Below are 16499 nucleotides of genomic sequence, written 5' to 3' on the forward strand. Positions count from 1 at the left end.
GATCTCTTTCTGGCAAAAGGATACAGTGGCATTGTATGTTGGGCATCTGGAATGGTCAGGGGACATTTGCCATTGTCAATTGCTTTGCTTTCGATGATTGCTTTGGCAAGGGACCAAAAGGCTCGGCTGTTAATTTCCTGCTTTTTGCTTTTTTGAACTCTGTTATGGAAGCATTGATTGTTTTTTGTTTTGCATTTATTTCAGGCTTGGTTATAAGCTCTAAAGGAGAATGAGGTTCTTGATTTGAGCCAGCAATGGTATGTTTGGTTTTTCATTTGTACAGCCTTGGCACATCTTTTGGAAAACCATGGTTTGGTTAGAGAATGGCAGGTCAGAGTACTATGGGGAATTTATGATTCCCCATACCAAAGTAATCTTCACAAATTGAAAATTGCTTTGGTTATGAGTTTGGTGCATTGTTTGGATTGGAAGGTCAGAAGCAGTAATCTAACCATGGGAATGAGGCATAGAAGTTGCAGGAGGCTGTCCCACTTGGCACTGTTATAATGCCAAACTACTCTTGTATGGGAGTGGCTGTGTAAGCATTGTTGCATGGGGGAGGAGATGAACACTATGTTGTGGTCAGAATTGCCTAGCAGTCTATGTTCCATGTGTATTTGGAAGGGTCATTGGTCAGGAAGAGGTCTAGGGTATTTAGAGTGGTTTGGTTTATCGGGTATTCTGGTTGGCATCTGAACCAATTGTATAAGGTCATTAATGATGGCAAATGTTTCAGCATCTCTGCCTGCAAGATCTGTACAGCCAGAAGAGGAAAGTCAGTTGGTGTTGTGGACATTCAAATCTCCTAGGAGAATGATTTCACTTTTGGGAAAGTGGGACTAGTTGCATTTTGATTATTCTGACAAGACTTTCCTGCAGATACTGTATGATTATCATCCACTGAGGCTACTTTTCAGAAGGGGGAAAAAAATTACTTGCAAATAAGATGTGCTGCCATGAACAAATCTTATAGTAGTCTTTTCTAACCTAATTTACTTTGCTCATTATCCTTTCATAAATCTTTACAATGTCATTTCTCTAGTTACTACTGGAGTGCTTTCTTCATCCTTTATTGGAGGAATTCCCTTGATCCAATCTGGAAACACCTAACCCACTAAATCTGGCCTAGAAAACTTCATGATGCTGACAAGCTACAATACCTCATCCTATATATATTCAGTATGCATCTGAAAATCTACAAACTGATACTCAAGGAGCACCAACTAAAAAGTTCATCTTCAGTCAAATCTTGACAATACTGATGAAAGGGATTGAAATTGGGTAATCTCCCTTAAAATCACTAACCTTAAAGTTTGAGTTGTCTTAGTCCATCCTTATGCAGAACATGTACAGGTCTATACTTTTTAACATAGGTCATATTTGAAGATGCTTAAAAAAAGGGGGACATCTTGGTCATGTGGCTTATAACAAAAAAGTTGACTGACCATTGCTTCAACACCTCAAATGGATAAAGACTGCCATATCTTGAAACTATCAGATTAAAGCATCTATAATTTTTTTCCACAATTCTCTCAAAAATCCAGGACTTATCCTAAACAGGAAAATTAGATCACTTAACAGACCAGACTTCATTTGCCTTTAAAGCCAATCATTCTTTGTAATGAAACTAGTCTATTTTACCAATAAAAATCCAGTTCTTTTCATAACTGAATTCTTGGCTATAAAAATACTCCAAAAGTGCATTCATTATCAACATTGTTGATAATGAATCTGGAAATTTCTTAGTTGAAAGTTCTTTCAACTAAAAACTTTCCAAAGATTCATTTTTTGTTCTCACAAACGTAGCCTCATTGCCAATGCTAATCCATTGATAGAATCAAAGCACAGGAGACCTATCCAACAATGAACTGAAATGGCACAGCTTAGAGCAAGTCTTGGTCTTGAGATAGTGCACGAAGATTAATTTTAGTGATTCTGAAAGTAAAATCCTATATGCAGATCTATACATAGGTTCTTTAAGTAAGAATGAACTAACCTTCTAGGCAAGGAATGTTAGAATTTGTTATGTACTAACAAACACTTCAGGAATATGAAGTTCTGACTTTCTTCTTTCCAAAAAAGAAAGCGCAACTGCCAAGCAAGTTTAAAATAATCTAGTAACTTTATTGGAATGCTTGCCTCTCAAATGTGAGGCACAATTTAATCCTCAGGATACAGCCTATTATAAACACTCCAAAAAGGATCACATAGAATGTCATAACAGTCGTTTGGTATTTGTTCTGACCAAATTTCCAAAAGTGCTTAAATTTGTGAAACAAATTATGCTCTGATAAATTTTCTTGAAAAAAGGAAAAGGTATACTTTCATATCCTTTCCTTCATGCTGTATAGAGACAGTGCCATAACATTGACAATTTTTAAGATATTCCATTGTTCACTGATCGCAGTTGTACTGGTGGTAATTTTCTAGTCCTAATAAATTATAGTAGACAACCAGTATCAGGTATAAGTTACCAAGAATCTTGATAAGAGAACAAAACCAGTTAGCTTCCAATGAAGATTTATAAGTGGTCTATCAAAAATTTCAATATTTAAAATCAATTTGCATTAAGTTTAATTCATGCATAACGTTTTTTTTTAATTTCTTACTTCATCTTCTGTATATCCCAGTATTCCTTTCCAGTGATCACTTTCTGAAGCAGCTTTCACAGCTGCTTTTATTTCATCATATGTAGCTTCCTTGTTAAGGCGACAAGTCAAGTCAACAACTGAGACATCGGCAGTTGGTACACGGAAAGCCATTCCTGTTAATTTACTGCAAGGGAATAGAAGAAAGAATCATTAACTTTTATCATGAGCATTACTGTAAACGTTACTCATCTAAATTTCCAGGTTTATAAACAGCCAAATTTAAAATGAAATTTTTTAAGAAGATTCTTAGCAATAAACATTTTCTATTTGAATAGTTAAACTAAGTTTAATTAAATTTCTTATAAAAAGTGAAATGCAAGTTTTTTTATTTTTTGAGTAACCCTCAAAAATAAAATTATCTTCGTGGGAATTGCACTTACTTTAGTCAGTGACCAGAAATAAAAGAATAACTTTCTAATACTGGACTTAACAGAAAGGCAGACAATTCTCTACAATCTCAAACTCACCCATTTAGTTCTGGAATAACTTTCCCTACTGCTTTGGCAGCACCAGTTGATGCAGGAATAATGTTCTGTGCTGCTCCACGACCATCACGCCACATCTAGAAACAAAAAAAGTTGATTGAACATCACTAAACTTGTTCCATATGGTATGAGCTATTAAAAAAAATAATGCCAGAGGAAACAATGGATCTAATAGTTGAAACTATGAATTGCAATATTTATACAGTTAACTCAATCCCAAGAAAAATGTCCAAATTAAGAGCTTAAATTACACCTAAAAATTTAACAAATTTAATCTTCAAGTTTCAGAAATTCAAACAAGCTATGAAATGGATAATTTTATTGTAATAAATCATACCTTTGCACTTGGCCCATCCACAGTCTTCTGAGTAGCAGTAGTGGCATGAACTGTAGTCTGAAATAAGAAAAAAAAAGTCAGTCATTTATTCATTTAAATTAAAAAAAAACCAATAAAATAAAAATGAAAAGTAAACTTACCATCAGTCCTTCAATAATACCAAAATTATCATTGATGACTTTAGCTAAAGGTGCCAAACAATTGGTTGTACAAGATGCATTGCTCACAATTGTCATTGATGGTTCATAACCTTCATTATTAACTCCCATTACAAACATTGGAGCATCTGCAGATGGAGCAGATACGACAACTTTTTTAGCTCCTCCTTCTATATGTGGCTAAAAAAAAAAACAAACAAAAAAAAACTACTTAAAGAATAGAAAGGAATCAAAAATCCTTAAACATTTATAGCAGTTAACACTTCAGATAATGCAAACAATTATATAGCAGAAACATTATGGACCACTATCTCAGTTCAGATGTACATTGCAAAAATAACTTTCAAATCTGTATTAAACAAAATTAAGAAATTTAAAATTTGCAGTCAGTTTTATAATAAAGATGAGTGTCAAACTCAGTCTGACAATTCAATGGAAAGGCATTCAATTTTTCAATAAAAAAAAGATAGTTCATTTTGATGTCATAAAATAACATCACCTCCTAGCTAAAAGACATTAAGGAAATCTCCATAATTTAAACATTTCAAAGCTACAATATATAAATCAGTTCAGAAGTTAACTATTTTATCTAATTCAATCAGGCATCATTATTCACGGCTCTTGCATGTTAAGTAAACTATAACTTTAAACTACTGAATTTGAACCTTTAAAATTTTCACTTAGTATACCAGATGACAAGAATTTTCTATTAAATACTAATTAAAAAACAAGAATGTAAAGATTACTTTAGAACTTAACAGCTTAAGGCTTAAATCAAATTAAACTGAAAAGCTAATTGATTAAATGAAATTTAACAATTCATTTCCTTGTTTAGAAATATAAAAATCAAATGGCTTAATGACATTTTGATAGCAAAATCTCATCAAATTCCTGCTATGTACCATCAAGGGGTGTACAGGATATGATAGCACTACATGAAAAATTTACATCATTACTAACTTCCTATCTACAATTTTCCTCCAAATTAGTCTGTTACTTGTCAAGACTCCAACATTATCAGATCTTATATTTCTATCATCTAAGGAATTTTCTACAGTATCAATCCATCTATATATTGGTCTTCCTCTAGGTCGTTTTCCTGCCAACCTGGCAGAGAACACTTGTTTTGTTAATCTTTCCTCACCCATTCTGTTTCAGTGACCATACCACCTGAGATTAGTTCTGCTAATGCATTCCTGGATGCTGACATTATCAAGTTGTTTCCTAATATTCTCGTTTTTAATATGATATTGCTATTGATGCCATCTGTTCATGCCCGTAATCTTTCTCAGGACTCTCATATCTGCGGCCTCCAGTCTTTGGTAAAGTGTTTTACTTCTGACCCAGACTCTGATCCATAAGTTAAGATTGGTTTGAACACTGTCTTGTATAAAGCTAATTTAGTGTTCTGATTAATTTTTCTGGGGTGCTTAAGGGTCAAAGCTGTATAACTGAGAGGAGACCTCCACATAGCTTGATGTAAAAACACATTTTAACTTTATGTAAAAACCCATCAAGTTACTTAAGTTTGTGTGTTTTTACATTATGGAAAATACCTAAGAATAGCGATCTGAACTTCCCCACCTTTGCAACGAGTCGTCCGGTATTGTACTACGTACTAGGATCACTTGCATTGGCTAACACTAGTGTCGCCGATACTTTATAGTTTACTATATTCGGCAAGAAACTCTCTGATTCCAATCTTTGAGTTTCTTATTCGGTTTTAAAACTATGTGGGATTTAATATCCCACAAATTTAAGTAATGTTTTCATTGCCGAAATGAAGCTTATTAGCTCTTTATACTTAAGTAACTTAATGGTTTGCACCTGTTTCGAAAACTCGTTCGCAGAGTATATAAGTTCTTTTCGCTATACACTTTGGTATTAGGTCTAGCTACTCGCTGATGAAGCCTCAAAAAAAGCTGAAATCGGTCTGGGTAGTGACCTCCCTCCATAATGTAATAACAGTATACATTTCCTTGGAAATGTGTTTTTACATTATGGAAAATACCTAAGAATAGCAATCTGAACTTCCCCACCTTCGCAACGAGTCGTCCGGTATTGTACTACGTACTAGGATCACTTGCATTGGCTAACGCTAGTGTCGCCGATACTTTATAGTTTACTATATTCGGCAAGAAACTCCGATTCCAATCTTTGAGTTTCTTATTCGGTTTTAAAACTATGTGGGATTTAATATCCTCTAAATTTAAGTAATGTTTTCATTGCTGAAATGAAGCTTATTAGCTCTTTACACTTATGTAATATGCGTTTATGCCAGGATAAATTGGATGACAATCAGCCAAAGAAGAGAAAGCTAATCTCTAAAGGATATTGGAACAGCATCAAAAATGTAAGAGTGAAGTAGGATCTTTCATGCAGGCCTATGCATATAACACTGAAAGTTGTCTTTACCCCATTTCAGGATGGCAAGAATAGTATTTAAGACTAATTATACAAGATCTTGAGGCTTCATCTGAGTACCACAGGATTTCTCAAATGAAAAAGATGAAAAGTACAGTCATCAGCAAAACTATCAGTAGGATTTGAAGTCAGAGGTCACTGATGTAAAGGAGAAAGAGTAGCTTTATCCAGCTTTGATAAAGAAATGTAGTAAGGGGATTTGAAATATCAAGAGCAACCATATGGATTTCTCCATATTTTTCTATGGACTGTTCCAAATGCAGATGAGATTAGCTAGGTCAGCCACTAAGCAAAAATGGTAGAATCCATATTAGTGATTGTTAACTGAGCCTCCAGGTAGTGAAGAATCTTGGTATCGATAACCTTCATTTTTGAAGGTATTGTACGCCCACAGATGACAAGACCCTTCAACACATATCAGAAGGAGAATCTATTATAATAGAGTAATCAAATCCATCTTGTGGGATGAGTTGTTTATTATTACATGTCAGAAAATTAACTTTTTTTTTATGAACATTGTAGTTTTTCAAGTGGTAACTATTTTGCTTGTATAACAGTTGGAAAATTTTACATATAAAGCACATGATTTCGCACAGTGACCAATTCTTACATCCTTTAATTCTTTCTTCAGAATGAATTCTTCTTGGCAAGTTGCCAAACTAGGGTCTCAGATCTGTGGTTGGACAGTACTGAGGTGAGAGCAATGGGACATTAAAAAGGGAGTCAAGTCAGACATCTGAATACAAACTGGATGACGGCTTGCTTCCATGCTACTATATGAATATGGTAACTTATATACTCAATACATGATTAGTTTTAATCCCTGAAAGATGGATTGGAAATACAACATACTGAAATCCATATTTTATGGCACCATGCCACTTTGAACATTCACCTTAGTAAAGTACCGTTGCAACAAAAACATACCTGAGCTTTCTCAAGAGTTGTAAATACACCAGTAGACTCTACAACATAATCAGCACCAACTTTCCCCCAAGGGATACTTGCAGGCTTCATCCTACACAAAATTAAGTTAAATGTTTTAACTACAAAGGTAGGTTTAAAGGAAGCTTAAGTAATTTTATAGTTTTATATATAAATATTATCAAATACTGAACAAATGAGGTAGAAATTTAGGGTTTATCAGAAACTATTCTGTATTAGTTTAATACAAAACAAAATTGTAACATGAAAACATGCTGATTGAGATAAGTTCTTACTGCTTATCAAGAAAAAAAGGGAGGTGAACAATTAAATGTCAGCTACTAGAACAGAGTTAGATTCACAGATTAAAAAAAAAAAAAAGCTAATTAGAATTACAGGAGTACATTAACTGGCATAGATGAAAAAGAAAGGGAAGAGTAGATTAGTATTCATTAAACAATCTTGAATGGCAGGCACAACTGCTAGTAATGTAGGCTAACAAGTTTAGAATATCATTTTAGAGAATCACTATCAAAATACAGTGCTCCAAAAGGGGTAGACAACTCTGACAAAGTAAATAGCAATAGATGAACAATTTTTATTACCATGCAAATTTAGCATAACACTTGAAGTTTCAACACAGACAGTTCAAGTTTGATATGACTGCCTCCAGTAATTCTGGAGATGTCCCATCTGTAATCAATTTCCTGCCACACATACTTGGCATAACTTTAGCAATGGCAGCAGTAATTCTGGATCACAGCTCATTCAAATTGGCTGGTAGTGGTGGTACAAACACTATCTTAAAGCCTCACAAGAAAAAAAATCTAACAGCATAAGGTCAGGGAAACATTGGCCATGCGACAGGTGCCACCCCTCTACCAATCCATCTGCCTAGAAAACATGCAGAGGTACAACCTTAAGTCTGTCAGGTATTGAGAAGGTGCTCCATCTTGCTGGAAATTAAATATCTAGGGTGCCACAAACATGTTCTACAATGGCATGCACATTTTTGCTTCCAAATTCTACAGTTATGAGTTTTGCCCACTTATGTGAAAGTGCACTTGTCACTGAAAACAATAGTGTTCAAAAAGTTCAAATTTTGTTCTATCCTCCTGATCATTTCCATACAGAAATCCTGGCCTATCATCTTAGTCTTTCTTCAAGTGTTGTACGAGGGTAAATTTGTAGTACCTCAAATGTAGACTGTCATAAAACACCAGTCACATGTGGAATTCTAATTTGACATGCCCGTCTAGTTGACTTTCCAGGGCATCCCTGGAAAGTTTCTCAAACTGCTTCCACAACAGCATCCGTCTTCCCATTGACCTTGGATGATGCACAGAACAGTCTGTTTCCACAAAAGTCTTGTGCCACATGTAGATAGCATGCCTACTAGGAGGTTCTTTACCTTAATGTGTGCAGAAATTCCTCTGAACTTGTGTGCAAACATGCACCATCTAGTGTTATTTGGTAATAAAGTTAGGCAACCAAAAATTGACGTTTCACTACATTATGACACTCAGCTTTTCTATGTCTTTCGAGTTATTCTCTGTTCTCCCGCAAAGTTGTATACATCCTTTTGAAAGGCCCTGTATACTAGCAATATAAACATTTTAAGAAAGGAGCAGCTTTGAAGCTAACTATATGCTGAAATAGTTTCAAAATAAGTGAAACCAAACAATCAAGATCAGAGAAAATCAAGTGAACCAGGGAAGCATATGATGAAGTTGTTTGCAAGGAGATATATATCAGATTTATAAAGGGACTAAAGTTAGCCAATACCAAAAAAAAGTAATGTACTACAACTGAGAGAATACAGAAAAATGTAAGGGTTAAGCTATGTGTCAAGTCATTGAAAATTTAAAAGAATCCAGTCCCATCTTTTCATGTTAAGCTTTACCATTAGCCCTACCAGTCCTATTGTATAGAAGCAAAATCTGGACAATAAAACCAGACAGATTACTAACAGGTGAAATGAAGTTTGAGAAAAACTGCAAAGTATACCACTATTCAATCACAAAAGAAATTATGAAAGAATTAAACCAGTAATCAGTAATAGAAAATAAAAACATTAAAAAATATAAACATAAATAGATGGAACACGCTGAAAGAAAACATTAAGTATAGTAATAACACATTCTTGTAATCCTTCTGTTCAACCAGTGAATCAACTATTTCCTTTGTATAAAATGAACTTTCATAATTCTAAAGGCTTGATTACTATAAAAATCTAAACTTATGTGCAATCCAGTCCTTTTCAACTCTTGATCTTGTGAACAAAGGCTCTCCAACCCCAGCCTCTTCTTATCCTTTCTTTCAGTAATTGTAAATTCAAGTAAGTTCTTTTATGTTGTCCATCCAACTCTTGGTCTTCCTCTTCTCATTCCCTCAATCTTCCAACATAACTGCCTTTTCCAATGATTCATCAATTTGCATATGTTCAAAGTACATCAATTTCAGTTTAGCAATCTTTATATTCTCTAAAGCCTTATAGGTCATTCTTGCAATCCATGAGATTCTTAAGTCTCTTCCACACCTATAATTCACATGAATCAGCTTGCTTTCTATCTTTTTACTTAATAATCCAGCTTTCATATCCATACATCAATACCGGAATTGTTTTGACAATTCTAACTTTTGTGGTCTTACTCACACCTCTTTCACATTTTTTTTGCTTTTTTCTCCCCATGACTATCCCTTTAATTTCATCTTCACATTTAAAATCATTTGATTCTAGACCACAGTAAAATCTTAACTTTTAATGATTTTTATTTTATCTCCTATTATAAATTCATTTAAATTGCCCGAAGCCACCACTCATTTTGTTGATGTTTAAAACAAGCCCAGCTTTCGTTTGTTACTTTCCATCTTAACCAATGGAATCAACTGCTCCAGATCTTCCTTAGTTTCTGCTATAAGGATTGTATCATCTGCATATCTTAAATTATTTTTCTGCCACCAATATTAATTCCAACTGGGTCCAACTTAACTCATCGAGTTCTAAGCCATTTTCATAATACAGGTAACCCTCGTATAACACAGTTTACAAATTGCAGTAACCCTTTATCTTTTCATGTATTTTTCACTGCACGACTTAAACAAATTTTATCTTCATTAAATTTGTGTCTGCCCGTATCGCACATGTAGTTATAAGTAGCAAATTTATATTAGGGGATATGCCCTTTAGCATGCATGTAAGTCAATTGTTTACCGTATAATGTATTTATTGTTGAAGATTGTTTCCGTTTTCTGCCCGGGAAGCGCATTAAAAATCATAAGTATGTTAATCTCAAGCTGAGCACTTTATTTTCTGGTGAGTTACATACAATATGTAACTCACCAGAAAATATGTAATTTTTTTTTATGTAAAAAATTTATTTTTTTATATTAATGGCCACTTAGAGTTTTTTTGCGATATGGTTGAAAACGAAATTAGTGACTTAATTGATGGGGAAATATGTTTAAATAAGGATAAACTGGTACAATTAATAGATTATGTCGAACCAAAGATTCTGATTGTGATAAATCCGTTAAAGAATTAAGTTTAAAGAAATTAGCAGAACGATTTGACTTGGCAAGAAAGTTAGGAAGTTATTTCACAGATAATGATCCCTCAATGGAATGCTTCAGAAAATTCACGAGACAATTAGATATTTGTTTAGCTCCATATTATGAACTTAATAAAAAAAAAAATTGCAGCATAGTGGTAAGCAAGGACTTATTACTGACTTCTTGATAACCAAACGAGCCGAAGTATGCAATGAGAATTATATAAATGATGTCCAAGAGATTTCAAATGATGACGTCTGGCCACTCGTAAATAAAGAACATCTACATAATGTTATTTTTTGAAGACAGTGATGACGATTAAAATATGCACTTTATTTTATTTTGCCTAAAACATTTATGCATTATGTGCAATGAAGTTTATGCACAATTTGTAATTTTTTTAAATTTTATACTATATATTTGTTTCATAGTTTATGTTTTCTTAACTTAAATGAATTACCTGAATTAATGAAAATATTTTTTTTTGTTGGATGTCATTGTTTATATAATTAAAAAAAAAAAAAGATTTCTAAACATAATCCTACTTTTACTATGTGATCCGAGTCTCGCATAACGCAGCATTTCTATGGAACCTAACATCCGCGTTATATGAAGGTTACCTGTATATTACTATAAATATTAAAAAGATAGGGCAACAGCATACAACCCTGCTGCACCCCCTTTCCTCCTTCAAACACCGTTTTTCTCCAAAAGACAGTTTTTATTGAACTGTCTTGGTTGTCATACGGCTCTTATCAAGAGAATTAGATGCCCATTGATCTTATTACAATCCAGTCTGTTGTGATCCATGCAATCAGAAGCTTTCTTTTAATCAATAAAAGAGATAAATACTTCCTTCTGAAATTCTCTTGTTCTTTCCATAATCCATGTTTACTATTTGGTCTAGTTCCTCTACCTCTCCTAAATCCTGCCTGTTCTTGTGGAATTTCTTTATTCATATATGGCTCCAGCTTTTGTTGGATCACTTTCAGCATTACTTTACTTGAATGCAAAATTAAAGCGATGGTTCCATAATTCTCACAATCTCTGGGATTTGATTTTTTTTGAATTGGGATAAATACTGATATTTTCCAATCTTTAGGCCGGTATAATTCTTCCTGACCTGTTGACAAATTTCAGTCAATATATTCACTACTTCATCCCCAGCTGCTCTCAATAATTCCATTGACACTCCATTAGCTTTTCTTTATGGTAGCTGTTCCATTGCTGATATCACTTCATTTTTCATTATCATGAGTTCCTCAACAAATTCTCCTTCAATATTATCTTTCTTGTACAAAATCCTTTACACACACTTTCCATTTTTTTCACTTCCTGAATTATAATGACATTACCTGAATTACTTTTTACAACTTCTAATCTACTAATAAACTTCCCTGTAACATTTTTCTAAACAGATCTGTTGTTCTGCCCATAATATTGGGTTCTTCAATTTCCTTGCACCTTTTGTTTATATGTCTTTCCCTTATCTTTCCTAGCCTGTCTTTGGAAATCTGCACTCAGTTGTCTAAGCCTTTGTTTCTCTGAAGTCCAATTTTTCTTCTTGAAAACCATTTACAATCATTTTCTTGTTGCTTTATTAAGTCTTCTTTGCTGCTTCTATACTGTCAATTTTTCTTCCCACAGTTCTTCCAATTTTCTTCCTGTCTTCTCCAAATTTTAATTTCTTTCCAACTTCTACTTTAAATGCTTCATTTACTGATACTGTCCTTGTTTCTTCTCAGCCCTTCATTTCAATTAAACTTCAGCTATCAATGATTCATGATCTGTCCCACAGTCTGCACCAGGTAGTGTTTTAGCTGCTTGGATAGCACTTCTCCACCTTCTGCTGGCAACAATATAATCTGATCTCTGTATTCTTCATTAGTCCATATATATATAATCTTCTTTTGTTGCTGGAAGCAAGTGTTTGCAATAAAGCAACTGTTCAACACAAAACTCCATACTTTCTTTTGTTTAATTCCTCAGTTCTAAACCAAGTTTTCCAGTGATATCCCATTCTTTTCCACCAACTTCTGCATTCCAATCATCTAACATCATGGTTTTATCAGTACTGTATACTACTTGCAAGCTGCTGTAAAATTCTTCTACCTCATCTTCACTTGAATCTAAAGTGGGGGTGCATACACCTGTATGAGTAACATTCACTGGGTATGACTATTCTGATTATAATTATTTTATTGGACACTGGTTTGTAACTATTATAATAATGTATTTTCTTCTAACTAAGAATGGTACTCCATTTCTTCGAGGATTTCATGTCAAGAGTAATACATCATGAAATCATCAGCATCAAAGTGATCCATTCCTGTCCATCTCAGTTCACTGATTCTTAACTGTTGTTTCTCATTCTTTCTTCAACAGTTCCAGTTTTCCTTGATACATACTTATCACATTCCATGTTCCTACTTTACGTAAATCAGAGGTGTCTTCTGAGATTACTATCAGGAGGCTTTGATCCAGCTTCATTCTTGTTAACTTCATTGGAAGTTCCTCTGCTCTTTCCCAGTAGCCATTTCAGTACCTTCCAGCCTGGGTGTCCCATCTTCTAGCACCATCACAATAACTTAAGCCCTTGTTCATAAGCTTTTCTTGACAAAATATATGTAGAAATGGTTTGGCATTGCATTCTGTTTAACTAAGTAAGGCTAAACAAACTGAAAGAGATGGAAGTAAAACAGGAAAGATTGATGGGGGGGGGAGAAATTAGGAACCAATCTATATATAATATAACTTATTACATGAAATAAGGCATGGTCCAGCATCAGGTACCTTGGGTTCTCACTAAAGGGAGCCCTTGATATAAACTTATACTACCATATTTCACCTTTTTCATAAATAGAAAGAATACTCACTCTTGGAACACATGAATCTTTTTACCATCAACCACCAACATTCCACCTTCCTCATGCACTTCTCCTTTGTACCTTCCATGAGTTGAGTCATATTTAAACATATATACCTAAAATAAAAATAAAATTATAAGTGCACTGAAATGATTACATAGCAACTTACTGTTAACACTACATTAGTTTTTAAAAAATGAGTAGAAACTCACCATATATTTAACATCTATGAATGGATCATTAACGGCAACCACATCCACACCCTTCAAAAGAGCAGCACGTAATACTAAACGGCCAATACGACCAAACCTAAATAGGATGAAGATTAATACATGTACAAAGGGTGTATTTAATATTCTAGAAAAAAAAATGGCAAATATTAAGTAGAGAAATTTCAGTTGAAATATATTATAGGCATCTTTCGTATTAAAAATTAAAGTACACAAATATCAAGGATTTACAGTGTAGATATGAAATCATGAATCAAACAGTATAGTATATCAGCTCTACATATAAGGGGGGGTCTCCAAGACCTATGACATGATAGTGCCAAACTGAAGTCACTGGGAGAAAACAGTATGGGGAAGACTGTCCTAAAAAGTAGATTCATAAGAGGTGAAAGCACAAATGTTGGTCTGAGTTTAAATGCATATGGGTGTTCAATAGCTGCTCATGTTTGATGATGCAGCACTCATCGAAATACATATAGAAGAAACCATGCAGTCACACAGCATCTACAAGCAAGCAACTAAAGGGAAGAGTCAAACAAGCTGTTTAACTTCTGTATATAATTGACATTGTAGGGAAAATTTGTGGTGCACCACAAATATAAAATTTGGTAGATTGAGCTTTATAACATGTAAGGAGAAAAACCGTTTGGAACAAACAATACCAAGCTTTTGAGGTTGAACAGGCTATGAACATGCTTATGTCAAGATAGATTAGATGTGAGTTAACTCAAAACTGGTCCTAGCTAGAAAAGGAAGAGTGATGCATAGTCTTTCTTCCTGGAAAGCACAGGATTGCATTTAGGTAACATTAAAATTCACCAGGTTATCCTTACTCCACTTAAGAATGGCAAGGAAATGAGTGTTTAAGATATGGGTTAAAGAAGATCTTTAAGCACCACAAGGTTTTGAAAATCAAAGGTACTGTCAAAGCTATGAATAACATTGGATATCAAGAAGAGATTGCTGATATATATTGATTGATTGCTGATAGGAGGAAGTGAAAGATGGCAGCACTTATCCCTGAGATATGCTAGCATTAACTGAAAAATCAGATGAAAGAAAGTTATTCACCACGATCAGCAGTGAATGACAAAGCTGGCAATCCATTTGCAAAGGGAAGTAGAAATACTAAGACAGTAGGTTGTTAAGGATACGATGCCATATTGATCAAATACCTTTGAAATATCAAAGCAACCACACGAATTTCTCCAAACTTTACCATGACCAGTGTTCAAAAGAGAGGAGTTGGCAAGGGATATAACGGGAATGGCAGAATCCATATTCATGATCACTAATTGGCAGATCTATGTAGTGAAGAAAATAGATGACTTTTCCCATTTTTGAGTATGTAGGTCAGAGCAATAAGGAGATAATTTGATGGTTGATTTATCTTTAGAAAAAGGCTGGATAAAAGCTTACTCCTAAGGTGTAAGGTTGATGCCAGAAAAGTGCAAGTTCTAAAGCACAAGCTTTTAGTACACAACCAGAGGAATAGTGTCGAGGCCAAGACATAAGGGTGAGTATTTTTCTGATGTGCTGGTAAAATTTCTGGAGGCATACTGTGGAATATTAGTTCTGCCTTATCTTTGGGAGATCTTCCACCAGAATGTCAGATGGAAACATGGAAAAACAGAAATCATATCCTACAGCATTAGCAACAACTGCCAATAGGACAGACAAGCTTAAGGCATTTGGACCTTAATCAGCTTTGGTTTTGTTGATTTTTTGCAGTTAAAGCTATGATGTAAGCTGAGTGAGGATGGAGGTTTTAATTAGATCTATTAGGCATATATGCTGAATTTTTGGCTTAGATGCTTGGGCAGTTGGAGAATAGGATTTTGAGTGGAGTATACTAAATTGAGCCTATCAAGCTTTTCAGTAAAGTACAATTTGCCATAATGCATAAACTAGATAAAATCTCTTATCTAATAAATTTCATACTCATCAAATTCCTGATATGTACCATCAAGGGGTGTACAGGATATGATAGTACTACATGAAAAATTTACATCATTACTAACTTATCTACAATTTTCCTCCAAATCAGTCTGTTACTTATCAAGACTCCAACATTATCAGATCTTATATTTCTATCATCTAAGGCAGTGGTTCCCAAACTTTTGATTCTCGGCACTCTTGCTGAATCCAGGTTTTCCCAAGGCGCTCGTCAAATTCTAACACGTACACTTTGTGAAATAGCCAATAATTTTTTTTTTAATCAAAAGAGTTAGGTAAAAATAAATAAAACATATTTAAGATCACAAAAAAAAGTAATTGAACAAATTCAACTAATTATCATTAGTGGGATGGATGAGCCTGTTGATCACTGTACATTTCAAATCTTGGAATCAAACTGAATACAGCCACCCTCATTTCCTTCTCCACATTGATTTTTGCACGATACTTAGTTTTTATCACAGCGACCACCGAAAATCCAGCTTCGCACAAATGGAATTAAAATTCTGAGCTTTTTCATGCAGATGGGGATATTCATCTTTTACTGATATCCAAAATTCAGTTAATTCCATGCTGTTAAATTTTGTTTGACATATTGTCGCACGACAACTCAATAAGATTCTCTTCTTCTGCAGCAGTAAATTCAGATGGAGCACTAGCAATAAATGGATCTTGAATCCATGCAAATTTATCAATATTATCATTTTTAAAATATTTCTCAAACCAAGTGATAAGTGTTCTTCAAAAATGGATTTCATACCTCGAGAGAAATCAATTCCACTGGAGGTCAAAAACTGTTGCAACAAGAGGAAACATTCTTTGCCTCAGTCTTCATTCGTTTTTCTTTTCCATAGTTTTTTTTTTTTTTTTTTTTTTTAATAAAAGCTGAAATTTTCTCAATCAACTTTAAAAGGT

General features: G+C 34.1%; 1 protein-coding gene across 1 annotated transcript in view; it reads right to left on the reverse strand.

The window, feature by feature from the left end:
* LOC150107756 (glyceraldehyde-3-phosphate dehydrogenase 2-like) overlaps positions 1–16499 on the reverse strand; it is a 45852-nt gene that overhangs the window by 14524 nt on the left and 14829 nt on the right. Inside the window, exons 3-9 of the mRNA XM_090392035.1 lie at positions 13611–13707; positions 13408–13514; positions 6983–7073; positions 3614–3811; positions 3474–3530; positions 3119–3213; positions 2610–2775 (exon numbers count right to left, since the gene is read on the reverse strand). Coding sequence (XP_090248161.1) covers positions 2610–2775; positions 3119–3213; positions 3474–3530; positions 3614–3811; positions 6983–7073; positions 13408–13514; positions 13611–13707 — 811 coding nt within the window. The remainder of the gene's footprint in view (positions 1–2609; positions 2776–3118; positions 3214–3473; positions 3531–3613; positions 3812–6982; positions 7074–13407; positions 13515–13610; positions 13708–16499) is intronic.

This window comes from Typopeltis vanoorti, chromosome 4 (genome assembly GCF_054136105.1).
Source record: "Typopeltis vanoorti isolate ZY-2024b chromosome 4, IOZ_Tvanoo_1.0, whole genome shotgun sequence".
In the NCBI taxonomy this organism is placed as follows: Eukaryota; Metazoa; Arthropoda; class Arachnida; order Uropygi; family Thelyphonidae; genus Typopeltis; species Typopeltis vanoorti.